Genomic DNA, 19545 nt, shown 5'->3' on the forward strand with positions numbered 1-19545 from the left:
CCGGAGCATTCCGCAGGCCTCACGGGGCCCCTCGGCGTCCTGGTAGCAGAACTGCCGGAAGCGCTGGCGCTCGGCATCCAAGGCGGGGGTGCCCTCGCCGAGGATAACTTCCTCATACCCTTCTTCGTCTGGGGCCTCCTCCTTTACTTTCCCACTGTCTGTCTCCCCTTCAGCCAATGTGGTGTCAGCAGGCTGTTGGGCCTCCCTGGCGGAGCCATGCCGGAGTCCAGGAATGTTCTCTTTTCGAGGCTGTTGACTGGCATCAGAGAAGACAGCCCACTCATCCCCGCTTGCGGGGGGCAGTTCTGGATTTCCGCCTTTCATGTAGGGGGACTCCACCGTCTTCAGGAAGTGCTGCCACTGGGTTTCCCATCGCTGTTGAAGAACTTCATCTGGCTCCTCTTTAACGCATCCTGGGGCGATCCCTTCCCAGAATTCCTTAGTACTCCCAGCGGGGACAACGGGACGGCCTCCTCCTGCTACTCCCTTCCTTAGTTCCGGGCCTATTGGGTCCAGATCTGGCCCCTTCACACCCTGCTCTTGCATGGCCCCCAAGTGGAGGCCTCGTTGTGATGCAGCACCGTGTCCTGCCGCCATTTTCCTTTTTGGGACAGGCCAACAGCAGATGTTATCCAGCCCGGTTGGTCAGTCTCTCAGAACCACGGACCATTTCATCACACCACCAATGGAGGGCCGGAGCTTCCAGCTGTTTCATTGGCCAATGTTCCAAGCAATGGAGGCTTCTCTCTGCATCATCAAGAAATAGCGCGAATGTAAGGGACCAGAGGGCGGCTGAAGACCCTGTGACGAGAACATAGGAAGCCACGTTATACCAAGTCGGGCCAATGGTCCAGCTAACTCTGTCTGGTGCACACCAACCTTCCTCAACGTGGCGGCCTCCCAACTACAACACCCCATCTCCCCTGACCATTGGCCATGCTGGCTGGGGATGACAGGAATTGTAGTCCCAAACGTCATGAGGCCATGGCATTGTGGGATAAGACCTGGCTACAAGGGAGCAGTGTTGCAGTGGTCAATTTTGAAGTGCAGATGTTTGTCATGACAGTCGCCACACCCCCAAGGAGGGGCCATAAATGCAGGCTGCCGTGTTGATCCATGTCAACAAACCAGTTCTAGCAGTTTTCATGGCCACCAGGAAAAGGTCTTTTGTAAAACGAAGTGGTCTACGTTACCCATTCAAGTCCAAGCCACCCAAAAATATTTGTAACTACAACAAGGAATAATATATTGTTGCTGAGGAAATCCATTTCCCCCAGCTGCTGTGAGGATTGCAGCTGAGCTCAGAGGGAACAGGGAAGCCTGAAGGGGGTGTCAGCTGATGTCAGCATCTGGGGAGTCTGGCAACATCTGAAGGGTGAGAGCACCCACACAGATGTGCACACACAGCCCTGTAACTGGAAATGCCAAGGATCGAACTAGCAGGATCTTCTGCATGTGGGATTGTATTGCTAGCCATCTTGGGTGCTTTTTATCAAAAGGCAGGGTACAAACATAATCAACAGAGAGATAAATTAACAGGGGACAGATCTAGAAGCAGCTACCGACCATGAGGTGAAGCATATGGTGAGACGAGAGAGGGCCTTTTCAGTGGTGGTGCCCCGGCTGTACAACCCTTTCCCCAGAGAGCCTCACCTGGCACACTCAACCCCAGCCAGCATGCCAAGAGTTGAGGTTTATTTGGAAAAGACCCTGATGCTGGGAAAGACTGAAGGCAAAAGGAGAAGGGGACGGCAGAGGATGAGATGGCTAGATAGCATCACCGATGCAATGAATATGAACTTGAGCACGCTCCGGGAGAGAGCGCAGGACAGGAAGGCCTGGCGTGCTATGGTCCATGGGGTCACGAAGAGTCGGACACGACTGAACGACTGAACAACAACAACAACAAAAATTTACTACATTTCTATACCTCCCCAAAGGCTGCAGCTCTCTGGGCAGTTCGCAGCAATTAAAACGGTAAAATACCAGACAATAAAAGCCAAATAAACTTTTAAAAGTTTAAAATCACAACACATTTTTTTAAAAAAATAACCAAACACAACCTAGCGGCAGTGCAAAAGTTTGAAATACAGAACCAGATTTAAAATAGAAACTGGAAGGGCTGACAGGCAGTGGAGGATGGTGGCTCGGATTTCGGAGGGGCTGTGGATCCACTCTGGGTTTCAGTCAGACCCCGCCAGAACTCGAAAGGAGCTATCCAAGGTGCTGAACTCAGCACCTTGGATAGCTCCTTTCGAGTTCTGGCGGGGTCTGACTGAAACCCAGAGTGGATCCACAGCCCCTCCGAAATCCGAGCCACCATCCTCCACCGGGCTGTGCCCGCAGCCCCAGGACTGCTCGCAGGCAGCTCTCTTCTCGGAGAGGGAGGCGGCGGGCGAGTCCAGATCTGCTGCCACGTAACGTGTGGATGCAGCCTCTCTCCCCCTGTCCCCAGAGCCGCCCCCGTGTTAGAATTGGGGCAGCAGCCACCCAGCCAGCTCTCCTTCCCGGAGCCTCCCTTGCAGCCAGGAGTGGCCCCCTCCGGGCCCTGCCCTGCACTCACCGGGCTCCCCGGCCGGGCCACTGCGCTGGCGCGTGGGAAAATCAAAGGCAACTTTCCCACGAGAGGCGGGGCTGGAAGTGGCTTTGGCGACTGGCTCCCCGCCCCCCGCCCTGCACCCCCAAGAGCCTCTCTAGTCATCTGGACTCGGACTCGTTCAGTTTAACCCCTTGGAGAGGGGACAGGCCAAACTCCTCCTTTCGGGGAAAAATGCGAAGAGGAGGGCCAGGTCCTCACCATGCCCTTTTGGGGAGTGGTGGGGAAAGCAGGGAGATGCGGCGGAGCATGGAGCTCGTTGCCCCCTCCTTCCCAACACGTGAATCGACCCACGTGTGAATGCGCTGGATGCTGATAGCTCCGGTTTCGGTGGGGCTGTGACATCAAGCCTGGGCTTTAGTCAGAACCAGGCAGGACTCTAAAGGAGCTGTCCAAGCTGCCGAACCTATTTGGGGACTGGGGTTCAGCACCTTGGACAGCTCCTCTAGAGTTCTGCCTGGTTCTGACTGAAACCTAGAATAGATTCACAGCTCCGCTGACATCGGACCCATCAGCCTCTACTGAATTATGTTCGCTGTTTATTTTTTTTTTAAAGTCTCTTTGTTCCTCTCCTCAGCCAAAAAGTGTCAGAGCAGTTTACAGAAATCAGTTCAGATGGTCCCTGCCCACAGGCTAACAGTCTAAAAAGACATGACACACAACGAAAAAACAATGGGGAGGGAAGAGGGGAAAAAATGAAGCCGTCTTTCAGCAGTGCTTGTGGAATGGCTTCGCTTTTCCCTCCTTTAGAGGTCTATCCGGGATGAGATCACAGGAAGCGATCTTAGATCAAGAAAGTTTTCCTCAACCAGGCGAGCACCAGATCGTACAGACTGCAACTCCCTGACAGTTGGCTGTACTACCTGGGGCTGATGGAAGTTGTAGTCCAACAACATCTAGAGCAGGGGTGGGCAGAAGATATATCTCCAGATGTTTTAGACTTCAACTCCCAGAAGCCCCCAACAGTGTGGCCAATGGCCAGGAATGCTGGGAGTTGAAATCCAAAACATATAGAAATCTACTTTCTGACTGCCCCTGATCTAAAGGGTGAAAAGTTGACTTGTGGCCCCTCCGTGAGGAGGAAGCGTAGCCCAGCAGCAGTAGAGCACATTTATTCATTCTTCATCATCATCATCATTGTTATATTTGAATCCCACCTTTGCTCCAAGGAGTTCAGCCTGATCTACCTCACAGGGTTGTTGTGAGGACACAATTATACTATCCTGAGCTCTTTGGAGGAAGAATGGGATAAAAGTGTGTGTGTGTGTGTGTGTGTGAGAGAGTGAGAGAGAGAGAGTCTGTATGTGCGCTAGATATATAGTAATATTTTGATCCTGCCTTTAAAACCAGTATGGATTTCTGGGGCAGCTAACAAAGTTAAAAATGCAGATACGTATTAAAACAGAGCATACAAATCGTAATGGCTGTATCAGGGGTAGAGAAGCAGATATCGTTGGACTCCAACCCCTATCATCCATGAGCATGGTTTGTGTTGGCTGGGGCTGATGGGAGTTGGAGTAGAACAACATCGAGATTGCCACAGTTTCCCACCCTAGCACAGATATAGAATTTTGTTCCATGTTCTTTCAAAAGGAGCATAAGCACAGATGAGAAGGGGGGTATGGAAGGGACCTAGTTAAAGGAATGGGTTGAGATCCCATCAGACTGCAGCCGAGGGGGAGAGGGGAAGCAAAGCCACTCCATCAGCTCTGCTGAGACACCAGCTCCATTTGGCTCCTCCTTTACTTAAATGGTTTCCATCCCAGCTGCTCATGATGGGAACTTAGTAACTTCTAAGAACTGGTGCCTGAGTTTGCTTGCTCATTCTCCTGCACGGGAAGGCTGCATAGCGAACACAGTATTTTCCCCAAAGACTGTTCACACAGTCTATGACAGCCTAGTAACACAGAAGCTTTCACTTTGAAGAGTTCCTGGTCTAGGAGACAAACCATGGGACTACACAGCTCTCAGGACCAAAGGACAAACCAGGGGGCAAAACCAAGGAGCAAACCAGAAGTTGGGCAGAAAAGGCAACCAAGGACACAGGAACACACCACCACTCAGTAAGGCCTTGTGGCGCAAACAAGGCTCAGCTGCAACAGGAAGCCCTTTTATACCCCTTCCTGTCCAATAGGCTCCAGCCTGGGTGGGCGGAGTCAGTCCACAGCCTGAAGGTACGTTGCTGAGAAGGCTGCAACTGGCAGTTCAGTGCTGCAACATACAGGTAGTTCCTGGAATCCACTGAGCTATGAGCCTTCCCCTGACACCTGGTGCAGAGATGCAGTGCAACTACCCACCAGCAGTGGAGGCTGATGGGAAGGTTGCAAGCCCAGAGCAATGAATCACAAGGAGATGTAGCAGGAGGCTCCTGGATGAGCTCACAGAAACCGTTAATTATTTCATTATCTGCCTCTTATACCTACTAGCCTGATGAAGAGTTCTGGAGGACTCAACAGCTTGCACAATCTTTTGCAGCATTTTTGGTTGCGTTTAATAAAGCTGGGTGGGAAAACTCAGCCCCAGGGCTGAATTGAATTTTGAAGCTCTGCATTCAGTGGTGGGCAGGGGTGAAAAAGGATGCCCCCCCCATTTTTTTTAAAAACCCACCATGGTTTAGCTTCAAGCTCTTCCTGCCAGCTTTAGGAGAGGCATTTCAACCTCTTAGAATGGGGAAAGAACTGCAGAAAAGCTGGGAAAACAAGGTTTTGCCCAACTGAATTTTGGACCCCCCCCCAAGTTTGGAATTAATTATCTGTGTCTGTGGCACACACAGTTAGGGAATTTTTGGGGTATGGTGTACGGCATGAACAGGGAGATTTTGGGTTCAAGTTCCCCCCACGTAGCGATGAAGCTCTCTTAGTGTAACAGACAGGGAAGGATACAAATGTGATGATTTAAAAAAAAGAAAGTAAGATTTCAAATGTTTGATGTTTTTTCACACACAGGAATTTCTACAAACAACCCTGTAAGACTGGCCAGTGGGTCCTTGCTGTGGAGAGAGTAACTTTTTTTTCTTCCCTCCTTCATAACACTAGAAACACAAGGTCCCCCAATGAAAAGGGGGGATTCATTTGATTCAAGACAGACAAAAAAGGAACTCTTTTTTCCACTCAACCTGTAATAAGCTCATGCAGTGGTAAATCTTGAAGTACAGGAGCTCATCCCGACAGCCCACAGGATATTTCTGCGCTGTTTATTGTTTTGCATGCTTTTGTATTTTATTCTTTTTAAATGTTTGTATTGCATTTTATATTTTTAACTGTGCTACGGCATTTCAGTTTTTTAACTGTTTCTATTCTGCCCAGAGAACATTAGTTATTGGGCAGATTAAAAATGTACTAAATAATAAATGTACTAAATAAAAAAATATGTACTCTCTCTCTCTCTCACACACACACAGCTCCTGTTTTCTATTATTTATAGAATTTTCTATTTCTGCTTATATATGTATAATTTATTTTATATAAATAATAAACAAATACAATTATATATAATTTATTTTAAAATGCCACCCCAAAACAGACATCCAAAACAAACCAGTAATAAAAATCTCACAGTTACGAATACAGGTCGTGACTGCAATCCCATACATAGCTACCTAGGAGTAAACTCCATCGTACTCAGCAGTGCTTTGTCCTGACTTGGTTCAACTTGAAAAACACATTGAGCTGCTGTAAAAAAAGTTATCCAGACAGCTGAGATGCCACCTTTCCCTTGTAATTCAAAATGCAAACAATCTTACACAGAAGGGTTTACCATTTAAACTGCTCCGGTGAAGTTGAAAGCCTACCCACACTCCTAAAAAAATGGGGGGGGGGAGGAATTCAGCCCCTGCTTGCTTTCCTCATTTTCTCACACTTCCTTTATTATGCTGAATCTCTCCCAGACAGTCCTAAACCTTGAAAGCCTTGTTATCCCCCCTTCCTTTGCTAAAGCAAGTCAATTGCTCGGGGGGGGGGGGGGGAGCCCTGGACCTGGACTCACCTGCATTGCCAGCCTCCTCTATGCTGCTGGTGCCTTTCAAGAGACAAATTCATGGAGGATGGATTTAGTGAGGGCTATTCAGCCTCCTATTCAGATTTTATTTTCTTGGGCTCCAAGATCACTGCAGACGGTGGCTGTAGCCATGAAATTAAAAGACGCTTGCTCCTTGGGAGGAAAGCTATGGCAAACCTAGACAGCATAGTAAGAAGCAGAGACACCACCTTGCCGACAAAGGTCCGTCTAATCAAAGCTATGGTTTTCCTAGTAGTAATGTATGGCTGTGAGAGCTGGACTATAAGGAAGGCTGAGCGCCGAAGAATCGATGCTTTCGAACTGTGGTGCTGGAGAAGACTCTTACGAGTCCCCTGGACTGCAAGGAGGTCAAATCAGTCCATACTAAAGGAAACCAACCCTGACTGCTCATTGGAAGGACAGATACTGAAGCTGAAGCTCCAATATTTTGGCCACCTAATGCGAAGAGAAAACTCCCTGGAAAAGACCCTGATGCTGGGAAAGACTGAAGGCAAAAGGAGAAGGGGACGGCAGAGGATGAGATGGCTAGATAGCATCACCGATGCAATGAATATGAACTTGAGCACGCTCTGGGAGGACAAGAAGGCCTGGCGTGCTATGGTCCATGGGGTCACGAAGAGTCGGACACGACTGAACAATTCAGCCTCCATGGTCAGATGCAGCAGCCCTGGGGTCACCAACATGGTGCCCGGGGACACCAATGTGCCCACAGACACCTCTCGGTGCCTGCCAGGCTCCCTGCCCCTCCTGATTTTTTTTTTCCAATTTTTTAAAATTAAAAACAATCCATGGAGGCTGGCATGCCGCATGACGAAGTGCCAGCCTCCAGCGCCATCTTTATTTCCAAGAATGCCTCTGGGCCTCTCATCTCTCAGCCTCAACCATTTTTGGCCTTCTGTGAAATGAGCGTTGGAGCAGACAAACGTGGATTCAGAAGAGTGGGGTTTGGAGCTCAGGTCCCACCTCTGCCATTTTGTGAATGGGCAACGCCCCCACTGCCCCGCAGCAGCCATTTTGTGAGAGCACCCACAACACTCCCAACACGAGGACTGCGTAAGCCGCTTTGGGTTCTGTGCAAGAGGGGAAAGGGTGGGATATAAATGTAATAATAAACTCCAAATATGGACAGGAAGGCCTGGCGTGCTATGGTCCATGGGGTCACGAAGAGTCAGACACGACTTAACGACTGAACAACCACAAACTCCAGATATACCTGCCCACTCAAAATGTTTGGGGAACCCTGTTGAGTAGGCCACTGAATACCAGCTGCTGGGCAGCCACAGCAAGGGCAGGCTAACGCCTTGACACCCTTCTGGGCTTCTCAGAGGCAACTGGTTGTGTGAAGCACGATGCTGGACTTCTAGATGGATGTTTGGTCTGATCCTGCAGGTTTCTTCTGACATTCTTAGCCACGATGGGTAAAAAAGCTCCATGTTCAGAGGCAGCGTACATCAGCTATGGCACAAATAACACAGGAGGGCAATTGCATTCACACTCTGCTTCTGGGCCTCTCAGAAGCATCTGATTGGCTGCTGTGGGGCGCTGGATGCTGGGCTAGGGAGGCCATTGGTCCAACCCAGGAGGGATCTTCACAGGTTCTTAGTGGCAGGTGGGAGGGGCTGAGGCTGACGGAGTGCAGCTTGCCTGCTTCGGGGCTGGGGAACCTCTTTCAGACGGAGGGCTGAATTCAATTTGAAAGAAGTTCTCGGGGGCCGCATCCCAGGGGTGGGCAGGGCCAAAAGCAAATAGGTGGGGCCAAATATAGCAGCATATGGTAGCTTAACGCTCCAACCGCCAGTAACTAAGCCTTATGAGAGGTATTTCAACATTTTAGAATGGTGGGGGGCTGAATGCGCAAGAGTCAGGAAACCACCAGCCTCAACCATTTGCAGCCTGCTTTGAAATGAGCATTGCAGCAAATGTGGGTTCAAGAGCGGGTTTTGGAGATCAGACCCCGCCTCTGCCATTCTGTGAATGGGCAAAAACACACCCTGCCCCATGGCAGCCATCTTGTGAGTGCACCCATGACACTCGCAACAAGAGGACTGAGTAAGCTGGTTGGAGGAAAGGGGGTGGGGCCAGAGGAAGGGGTGGGGCCATCTGGGAAACTCCAGACGGTTGTATTTGGCCCCCAGGCCTAAAGTTCCCCACTCCCCCTGCTTGAAAGCCTTGTTATCACCCCATCAGCTCACCAGATTTCTGGGGTGGAATCATGGATGAGGCAACTATACAATGCTGGCACCTTGTCCTCATTTACAAAGTCATTTACAGTCTTCTATTAGATTTCTGCTCAGAAGATCCAAACATACGAGAGGTGTCATAGTCATGGGAGAGAGGGCCCACCGCCCCATGGTACAGTGTATGCTGTATGTTTGTGGCGTTGTATGCATGTATTGGCATGTAAAGCCGCTGGCTTTGCCTGCCACTTCTGTAGCCTGGAGAAACAACCTATGCTGGGCTCCCACATGACAACCCATGGTTTAGACAACCCAGAGTTCACAACCCAACAACAAACCATGGGCTCTCTTTCTGGGTTGTTCGTGATTAACAAACTATGGTTAACAAACAGCCACATTCACACATCACGACATCCCAGAATTCAAAAACCCATACCATGGGTTAGCGTTATGTCCAAACCTGGGCTTGTCTAACCTGCAACACTTGGTTCACAGCAGGGATGGGTGACTTGTAGCCCCCCAGACATTGCTGGCTTACAAGTCCCATCAATTCTAGCCAGCAAAGCCAATGGTGAGGGATGATGGGAGTTGTAGGCCAAACCATCTGGAGGGCCAGCAGCTGCCTGCCCCTGGTTTACTTGCAGTGACCTGTCTTATTTATTTGTATTTCATTCATTTCATTTCAATACTGCCCAATAGCTGAAGCTCTCTGTCCTGAGTGTCACCCGCTTAGCTGGCGGCAGAAGCGGTCATTTTGGTGCGCGTGGATTCTCTGATGTTTTGTGAGGCTGGCTCGCTCGCCGAAGCTTTTCCCGCACACACAGCAAGGGTGCGGGCCGTCTCCTGTGTGGAACCTCTCATGGGCCACCAGGCTGGAGCGGTGGCTGAATGTCCGCCCACACTCGGTGCACACATAGGGCTTCTCGCCCGTGTGGATCCTCTCGTGGTTCTCGACGTGGACCCGCTGGGCAAAGCTCCTCCCACAGTAGGAGCACTTGTAGGGCTTCTCGCCCGTGTGGATCCGCCAGTGCGTCGCCAGGATGGATTGCGTGCTGTAACTTTTCCTGCAGACCGAACACTGGTAGAGTTTCACCCCCAGCGTGGGCCTTTCGCACGGGATGAGGTATGATTTCCACCGGAAGATTTTCCCAAATCCGATCCAGACCTCTTCTCTTTCCCCCATCAGGCAGCTCCCGCAAGACCCTCTATGCTGTTGCACTCTTCCCTGCAACAGTCCACCGCCTGAAAGGTCCGTTGCGTATCCTGGCTGACCTTCTGCCTTCCCAAATACCTTTTGATCGCAGGCTGAGTGGAAGGAAAGACAGTCGAGGCTCAAAGCTTCTCCTGCATAACAGAGGGAGGGCAGCCACACATTGCTTACAATCCCAGGAAACAATACCTATTGACTTGCTAGATTTCTTAATGCAAGCATTTTTATAACCGCTTTCTGCCCCTAACAAAGCCTGACCAAAGGAGGAAGATCATGTACGCACCTTGGACTCCCTGGAGGAAAAGGCGGGATATAAGTGTAACAAATAATAGTAATAATAATTTTATGTATTTATTGTTTATTTATTATTACATTCATATCTCGCCTTCTCTCCTCCTCTCCATTTTATCCTGACAACTTTGTGAGGTAGGTTAGGCCAAGAGTCAGTGACTGGCCTAAAGGTTTTAACTGTGTAAGTTTTAATGTTGTAAAGCTGCCTTGAGTCCCAGTATTGGGAAAAAGGTGGGATATAAATATAATAATGATGATGGTGATGCCACCCCAATGAGTTTTATAGCCACATGGGGACTAGAACCCAGGTCTCCCGAGTCCCAACCCAACACTGTAACCACTACATCACACTGAGTGGCCCCACAAAGATACGAGGGGTTCAGGGGCCACAGAAACAGAGGCTGGGAGCTGTATGTGGCCCGCAGACTTCAGGTTGCCCAACCCTGCTCTAAACAAGATGCCTCTCACTATGTATGGATTTCCCCCAGCTGTGTTCTTTGAGAGGTTTCTAACGGGGACGCACTTGAAGGGGAAACGTTCTCCTGGGATCGTCCTGCTAAAGTCTTGGTCGCTTCCAAGGAAGGCTGTTCTGGCTGAAGAGGTTCCTGCTTGATCTTAATCTTAACTCCATCACCTTTAGGGACACATGGGAAGAACAGGAAAAAAAATCACCAGGAAGCAGAAATAACAATGTTTCCCCCGCCCCCAAACAGGAAGGAAACAGTTTGCAGAAGAACAAAATGCTTTCTTTTCATGTGATGCATCATTTATGTAAGCTTTTATTTAAGAGATGTTTAACCTGCCTTTCAGGTCAGATTCCCCTCACCAGGCAACTTACAATATTACCAAAATTATTTAAATTGCAATTAAACCAACACATATTCACACACCAGTGGCAGCTTAATGGTTTTTAAGCACCAAATGCAAACTGGAACAAATGTGTCTTTGGGTGTTGTTTTGAAAGCCAGTAGTGATGAGGCAACATGTATATCCCTGGGGAAGGAGTTCCAAAGGTGTGGGGCCACCACTGAGAAAGCTCTGCCACGAGTATCCATCAGCCTAATGGTTCTTGCTGGGGGGCAAGAGAGAGAGAGATCAACACCTTTGACGTTGATCTTAATGCTGGGGCAGATTCATGCAGGTGCAGGCAGTCCTTCAGATAACATGGTCCCAAACCATTTAGAGGCTTTAAACGAAATGGGCCTTTGGTTTGACTCGATGGTCTTATAGGCCCCTTGCAATGGCCGAGTGGGGACTCGGATCCAGAACTCCTGAATCGCAGTTTGACGTTCCAACCACTATGCCACGCTGGCTCTTCTTATGTTCTTAATAGCAAAAACTCCTGCATTCGTTGCTACCGTTTTTGTGTTTTGCCTGGGTGGGGTGCAGGCCAAAGATACTCCTTCAAATAACATGGTCCCAAACCATTTAGGGGCTTTAAAGGCCAAAACCAGCACCTTGAATTGGGCCCGGAAACTAACAGGTAGCCCATGTAAACGACACAGAATACAAGTACCTTGATCTGAACACCTACCTCCCACAATAGTCTTCAAGGGCAGCCCCACGCAGGGCATACTGCAGTAATCACTGACTTGCAGAATTCGCTGCCACAAAGTCGCTGTTGGCTTAGATAGCTTGAAAAGGGGATTGGGCAAACCCGTGCAGGAGAAGAGGTCTATCAATGGCTATCAAGTGCAATACCTGATGGAGCGCCTCTCTCAGCATGATCCTACCTGTACACTACACTCAGCATCTAAGGCCCTCCTCCAGGTGCCTCCTCCAACGGAGGCTTGGAAGGCGGCAACAAGGCAGAGGGCCTTCTCGGTGGTGGCCCCCCAACTGTGAAATGATCTCCACAACGAGGCCCATGTAGCGCCAACATAGTTATTTTTTCGGTGCCAGGTTAGTACCTTTCTCTTTTCTCAGGCATTTGGCCGCATATGATGAGTTTTAATTATTTGTTTTATGGCTAATCGCTTAAAATTGTTTTTAGATATATGTTTTCTCTGTGTGTACAATCTGTTCATTGTGTTTTTTGTGTGAATGGTGTGCTAAACTTTGTATACTGTATCTTAAATCATTTTTAATCTTTGTAAGCCACCCAGAGAGCTTTGGCTATAGGCCAGAATAGAAACGTTAATAATAATAATAGCCATTCTAGCTCAATGGAGCCTCCATTTTCAAAAGCACTACATCCATCTCTTTCGTGCCCTGCCTATGAGCTGCCCAGAGGTGTCTGGTTGGCCACAGTTGCAAAAAAGGGGGCTGGACCAGATGAATCCTTGGTATGAACCCCCTTCTCCTTCCATAACGGGAGTACATACAACCCAACCATATGTTAATAATAAATAAATATCATGGAAATACAAGCCACTAGCCTCTAAGCAGGCTATAAAATTTGCCTTCTATCAAGTAGACATGGGATGGAGCAATCAGCCAGCTCAGTTTCTCTGCTAATCATGGAGGAAGGAAAACTCCTTCCTCCACAACCACCGTGGAAATGCAGCCGGGCTGGCAAAGGAGGGATTTTTATTTATTTATTTATTACATTTTATTTTGGAGGGGTGGAGCAGTCCATCCCTTTCCAGCCAGTCTGCTCACTCGCCTACACGGAACTCCTGCTCACCTGTGGCGACCAGGGGAGTTGTTAAATGCAAACCTGCTTTATATCCTCCTTGTCAAGCAAGCGTCTGGGAAAAAATAAACTTCTGGATGATCCAGAAAAACATAATCATACAACATTGGTTTGGATCCAGTCTAAGTTAGTCACACTTGAAATCAATGGGTCAACTTAAGTTGTCCCTAAGCTGAAGTCCCAGGGATTAAAGGATGACTAACGTAGGCTGCAATCCTATACCCACTGAGTAGACATTTACAGGATCATGCTGTTAGTCTGGAGCCAATCCACTGATCTGAAAAACGCATCTAGTCTGTTACCTGCAAATCTCTCCGTTTCCTTAGCATCCTGTACATCTTGATCCTTGTTGTCCTTAGACCCGGAGCTGAGGGCAGCCTGGGGAATTGCAGGCTCTTCTTTGGAAGGGAACGGGAAGACAAACCCATGGGCTGGAAGAAGGAAGAAGCGGCTCCTGACATTTCTGAATATAAACATGCAGCACCGGAACCTTCTGGGGCAAATAGAAGCTTTGCGGTGAGAGGGTGTGGGATGGACCGGGGGGGAGGGGGGAGCAGCGTGTGCGGGGAAGGGTCAGCCCCTTCCCTGACATATTATGGTCCCAAATGGGATACCTCCCTCCCTGGCAAAACCCAAAACAAGTGTGGGAGAGATCACCATATGATGAATGTGTCACCTCTTCAGGGCTCGCTATGGCCTTCACATAAGAAGCTGCCTTATGCAGAGTCAGACCATGATGGTCCATCTAGCCCAATATTGTCGACACTGACTGGCAGCAGCTCTCCAGTTTCAGGCAGGATTCTTTCCCAACCCTACCTGAAGATGCGGGGATCGAACCGGGACCTTCTGCATGCAAAGCAGGGGCCCTGCAACTGAGCTATTGTTACCGAAAAATAAAGTAAGATTCCAGTCCTCATGGCTCTGGATAAAGAGCTGAATTAAATAGGAACCTGCCTTACGCAGAGCCAGACCCTTGGTCCATCTGTCTCAGTATCATTGACACTGACTGGCAGAGGCTGTCCAGAGAGATTCAGGCAGGATTCTTTCCTGGCCCTACCTGGCCAGGCCAGGGATCAAACCTGGGACCTTCTGCATGCGAAGGATGCGCACCACTACTGAGCCCTGCCCCTGCCAAAATTGAAGACTAGGGAGAAGAAGCAGAGCCACATGCTTTCATAGTGCCAAGGGCTCCTCGGCGGCCTCTCTCAGTCTAATCCAGTAGGCAAGTCCAGACACAGACAAAGGGATTCTTTTCAAAGCTTTATTCCTCTTTTACAACTTAGCAACTCTACTGTTAGCAACTAGCTATGAGCAGCAGAGCACCTATGCCCTAAGTGGGAACAGTTGGTCCCCGTTCGAAGGAGAAGCACTGGCAGATCCTGAACTTAAGGGCTAGGGAGAGTCCCTCCCCTTTTCCCTTGGATCCTCTGGGCGCAACCGTTGTTTGCGCGCCAACCGGGCACTATGCCTCCTTTCCGCACCCTCCATTTGGCGCCACTCCCTGCGTCGGCGTCGCGCGTCCAGCAAGTCTTCTTCCCGTGCTCTCTCACTCCCGGGACTGCTATCTATGCCAGGAATGCCGGTGGGAGGAATCCCTGCCAGCTGTTGGCCCTGGGAAGGATGAGCGCGCTCCTCTCCCAGGAGCGGCTGCTCCACCTCCACCTCCACAGCCTCCACCTCAGAATCATTTCATTGTTTCATTGGCAGTTAGCTGGAGGCTGAAGATGCCTAGCACTACAAAACCATTGGCTTTCCAGGATTGCAGAACTGCTCTCTAGGCTTTAAGAGGCCGAGCGCTTTTTTGGCAAGGGCATCTCACTATGTCCCATCCACAGTGTGGGTGTGACAAAGCTGAGTGGCCAGTGTCCCCTTTCCCCACACCTCAAGGTTGCCACATGTACCCTTCTCCCAATGTTTTGAAGCAGGCGCTCCTCCGTGCCAGTTGAGCACCCTGTTTTATGTGAGTGTTTACAGTTTTTGAAGCCACCCAACTGCATTTTTTTATGTTGTTGCTTTTAAAAAGATTCCCTGCAGCACAGGGCAAGAGGACTGCGGCTAACCTTACTTTTGAGTAAACATGGTTCTGGATCCGGCTGTAAAGTCCCATTCATTTCACCTGAGAATGCCTGGTCTCTAGTCTAGTCAGTTTCACAAACCCAGCCAGAAAACTCCCCAGCTTGATTTTCCCTGATTAGTTGGGCTAAACACAGTTACAGATCCGACTTGCGGTACAGGACACGAAATGGCTCCAAAACCAGAAACGCACAGCAAGCGAGAGAGAAAAGGGGGGCATCCCCAAGACATCACCCACCTACCCCAAGGACAGCTCCTCCCACTCTGCCTCAGTCATGCATTTTCCTGCAAAGGGACTGCACTGCTCTTCTGCCCTTTCCCTCCTTCAAGGATTTTATGCGGTAAGAAGAAAGACAAAAGGATGGGGGGGAAAACATGGGAAGATTACAGTTGGTTTATGACAGGGGGCAGAACCTGAGGCCCAGATGACCATGCCCCTTTCCCTCAACATCAATCATTTGGTGGTTTCCCAACGTTTGTGCCATTGTTCTCCCATTCAAAAAGGTTGAAGGGCCTCTCCTAAGGCTTAGCTACTGACTGTAAGCTTTCAGCTAAAACAGGTGGGTCTTTTTGGCATTTCCCCCAGATCCTTTTTGCCTTTGGCCCCGCCCATCACTGGAATGCGGCCCCCAAGAGCAACTCTGAAATGGAATTCAGCCCTCCGGATGAAAGAGGTTCTGCACCCCGGCTTATGACATCATCCCGATTTCCCCTCCCTCGTAAAATTGCACGGAGGAGGCAGGGCATCTGTATGTTAAAAGCTTCATCTGGAAGCACCGTAGGAGCAAAGGGATCCTTACCCAGAGAGGCCACGTTGACATAATTCTCCACCATGACTTCCTTGTAGAGAGCCTTCTGGGTGGGATCCAGCATGGACCATTCCTCCCTACTAAAATGAACAGCCACCTCCTCGAAGGTCATCAAAACCTGAAAGACGACATTACAGGTGTGTGTGTGTGTGTGTGTGTGTGTGTTCAGGGCCATTAAAATACACGTACATCCTAACGCTCTGAACTCCACTCAACATTAAGTTCAAATGTTAATTAAGGTTGGGTTTCCCTCCTTTAACTGCATTCTATTACAACCAAGAGACAGAGAAAACAAGAAGCTTAGAATCACGGGGTGCTGGACGGTACCTTGAAGCTCATGTAATCCAACCCAGGCATTCTAGTCTTCCTGTTGTTGTAAATCTGCTGCTAGGTTTTGTTTTGTTTTTTACTTTTATTTTATGCTGTAGTTTTAAACTTTTATATTGTATCACATTGTACTCTTTGGTTTAATTTTTGTGAACCGCCCAGGGAGCTTCGGCTCTTGGGCAGTATAGAAATGTAATAAATAAATACATAAAAATAAATAAACCCCCTGCTCAATGCAGGATCTGGGCAGCAGCAAGCAACTACAGCATGCCTGACTGACAGCTGTCCAGTCTCTGCTTGCATACCTCCATCAGAATTGCCTTATATGAAGTCAGACCCTTGGTCTATCTTAGTCCGATATTGTCCATACTGACTTGCAGCGTCTCTCCAGGGTTTCAGGCAGGATTCCTTCCTGGCTCTGTCTGGGGATGCCAGGGATCGAATCTGGGACCTTCAGCATGCAAAGCAGGGGCTCTACCACTGAGCTATGGCTACTCTCCTCTCCACCACCTCCCAAGGCAGAAGGTGTCTCATATATGTATATACACACACACACACACACACACTTGTGTGTGTATGCATACATGACATTTGAAGTTTCTTACTCAGTTATGTGTTATAATGTGCGAGAAAACTCAGTGTTACTCATGTGCATATTAATTATGTGTTTCATGTGCTCTATGGAAATAAAAGCACTGAACTTTAAAATAAAATTAAAATAAGATAAGAAAACAATGACTGGGGGTCCTGAGTTTGCTGCTGCTGGCAGGAACACAGCCGGAGCACAGTTTCGCATAGGGGACACTCCCACTGGTGGAATGTGGGGAGGCAACATCCACCAATTTCCCCTTGTTGCCCCTTGAGCCCCATGAAAATCTGTTTCAGAGGGCTGGGGGAGCCTCTGGAACCGGGGGGGGGGCACTGCAGGGGAAAGGGGGAAATCGGCAAACATGGCATCCTTCCCCTTCCACTGGTGGGATTGTCCACTGGATCATGGTCCCGTTCATGAATGGAAGGAGGCCTTCTGTTTGCAGAAGCCTGGTTAGGATCTAAGCCATTATGTTTTATTCTGCTCTTCCTTCAAGAAACTCAGGGTAGTACACATGGGATTGGATCTAGACTTAGGGCACAATCCTATGCATGTTTACAGAAAAAAAGTCCTACAACTCCTAGCATTCCCCAGCCAGCATGGTTGGCTGGGGAATGCTGGGAGGTGTAGGACTTTTTTCTGTCTCACCATGCATAGGATTGCACCCTTAGTTATGCTTAAAGGAGACCCACTGAAATCAATGAGATTTAATTTAATCCTGACTAACCTAAATCCCATGGATTTCAATGGACTGAATCTCTCCCAGATTCAAACCACTGTCTCCCCCAATATCTTTTTATCCTAGCAACAACCCTGTGAGGGTGAGAAATAATGACTGGCCCAACGTCACCCAGTGAGGTTCATGGCTGAGTCGGGACGCGAACCCAGGTCTGTCTTCGGCCCAAGTTCAACACTTTAATCACTACATCACGCTGCCTCTCAGTAAAGCTCCTCAGGAGACAGAGATGGGTCTTAAGAAGAGCCCTGGTGGATCAGACCAAGGGCCCATCTAATCCAGCATTCTGTTCACACAGTGGCCAACCAGCTGCCCACAAAAGCAGGACATGAATGCAACAGCACCCTCCCGCCCATGTTTCCCAGCAACTGGTGTACATAGAATAGTAGGGTTGGAAGGGGCCTATAAGACCATCGAGTCCAACATAAGCTTACTGCCTCTGATACTGGAGGTAGCATATAGCCATGAGGACTAGTAACTATTCCTTATTTAAGAACATAAGAAGAGCCCTGCTGGATCTGACAAAGGTCCATCTCAAGGAGCGCCTCCAGCAACACCAGACAGGCCGCTTAACAAGATCAGCCTCGGATGGCCTTCTCCCTTTTCCATCAGCCAGGACAGCTAGGCTGGTGAGGACGAGGGAGAGAGCCTTCTCTGTAGTGGCCCCCACTCTGTGGAACTCCCTCCCTAGGGAACTCCGCCATCCCCCTTCTTTAATGAGCTTCCGCCACGCATTAAAAACATGGTTGTTCAGGCAGGCATTTGGGGTGGGTTAGGGTATTTTTAGAAATATGATGTTTTAATGTAAAATTTTATTGTTTCAAAACTGTCTGTATCAATATACATCGCCCAGAGTGGCCGGGTGACCGGCCAGATGGGCGATTAAGACATTTAATTAATTAATTAATTAATAATTTTTTAAAAAATCTAGTCCAGCATTCTGTTCATGCAGTGGCCAACCGGCTGCCCACAGGAAGCACACAAGCAGGGCAGGAGTGCGGCAGCACCCTCCCGCCCATGTTCCCCCGCAACTGGCATACATAGGCATACTGCCTCTGGCGCTGGGGATAGCATACGGCCAGCAGGACTAGCAGCCCCTGGTAGCCGTCTCCTCCCTGACAGTGTCTAGCCCCTTCGAACGCTATCCAGAGGGATGGCCATCACTACACCAAGGCCCGCCCTTGACACTAAAAGAGGGGGACATCGGCGCCTCACCCCAAACCCCGATGACCCCTGGCCTACCTGCGCTGCATCCACAGCCCCTGTTGCAGCAGCTGCGTGAAGAGGGGGCGATCCAGACAGCGCCAGGGATGCCATGGCTCTCAAGGCGCTCCTGTTCCCAGGCTACGAAAGAGGAGGGGGAGACAGTGGAAGAAAGAGGCCAGCCTCAGCCTGCAACAGCTAATGGGGATGGGAGAAGAGGCCAGCCTAGAATGCCGCTTCAAACAGGGGCTGCGGAAAGCGCAGGGCCCCAGGTGGACCCCCACCACACGTCCTGTTGGGCGACCCCCAGCCCCCAGCATCTGCCTCCGATGAAAAGGGAAAGGTGTGGTGTGGAGGGAAACACACTCTAGGAACAGGCTCAGTGATTCCTGCCATAGAAGCCTCACTCCTAGAGTGTCCTAGAAAGTAGGACTTGAAGGCCCCTGCCAGCACCCCGGGGAGCTTTGGGGATGCTCTGGGAAGAAGGCTTCTGCAGCAGAAAGCTTGGAGCCAGTTCCTGGAGCGTTTCTTCCTTCTGGCCGTGGGGCTGCCTTCACCCTGACGTGTTGCTGCCAGGTGCGGGGTGCTTCCAGACAAGGCTTTTATGGCACCCTCACCCTGCCCCATCCACAGAAGGTTATGGGGTTGGGGGTCCAAACGTCATGGACAGAACCCTCCCGTGTTTTCCCACTGCTTCTCCTGTCTTTCTTCTTACTGTGGAAAATGCGTTAAGGAAGAAAAGACAGAATTGCTGCACGATGCCCTGAGGGTGATGGGAAAGGTCATCTAAATGGTGGACTGCATTTCCCATCATCCTCAGCCAGCTCAGCCAATGGTCAGGGATGATGGTAGTTGTCTTCCGACCTCATCTGGGGACATGCA

At 49.6% G+C, this 19545-nt stretch overlaps 1 protein-coding gene across 1 annotated transcript in view; it reads right to left on the minus strand.

The window, feature by feature from the left end:
* The window catches only part of LOC146356013 (zinc finger protein 397-like), a 56377-nt gene extending 37425 nt beyond the window's left edge, over window positions 1-18952 (minus strand). Inside the window, exons 1-5 of the mRNA XM_084831585.1 lie at window positions 18703-18952; window positions 15800-15926; window positions 13229-13357; window positions 10815-10925; window positions 9645-10134 (exon numbers count right to left, since the gene is read on the minus strand). Of these exons, the coding sequence (XP_084687711.1) occupies window positions 9645-10134; window positions 10815-10925; window positions 13229-13357; window positions 15800-15926; window positions 18703-18777 (932 nt within the window). The 5' untranslated portion in view covers window positions 18778-18952. The remainder of the gene's footprint in view (window positions 1-9644; window positions 10135-10814; window positions 10926-13228; window positions 13358-15799; window positions 15927-18702) is intronic.
* Between the last annotated feature and the right edge of the window lie 593 nt (window positions 18953-19545).

This window comes from Heloderma suspectum, chromosome 2 (genome assembly GCF_057233095.1).
Source record: "Heloderma suspectum isolate Gila_16-S chromosome 2, 16-S_ref, whole genome shotgun sequence".
NCBI lineage: Eukaryota > Metazoa > Chordata > Lepidosauria > Squamata > Helodermatidae > Heloderma > Heloderma suspectum.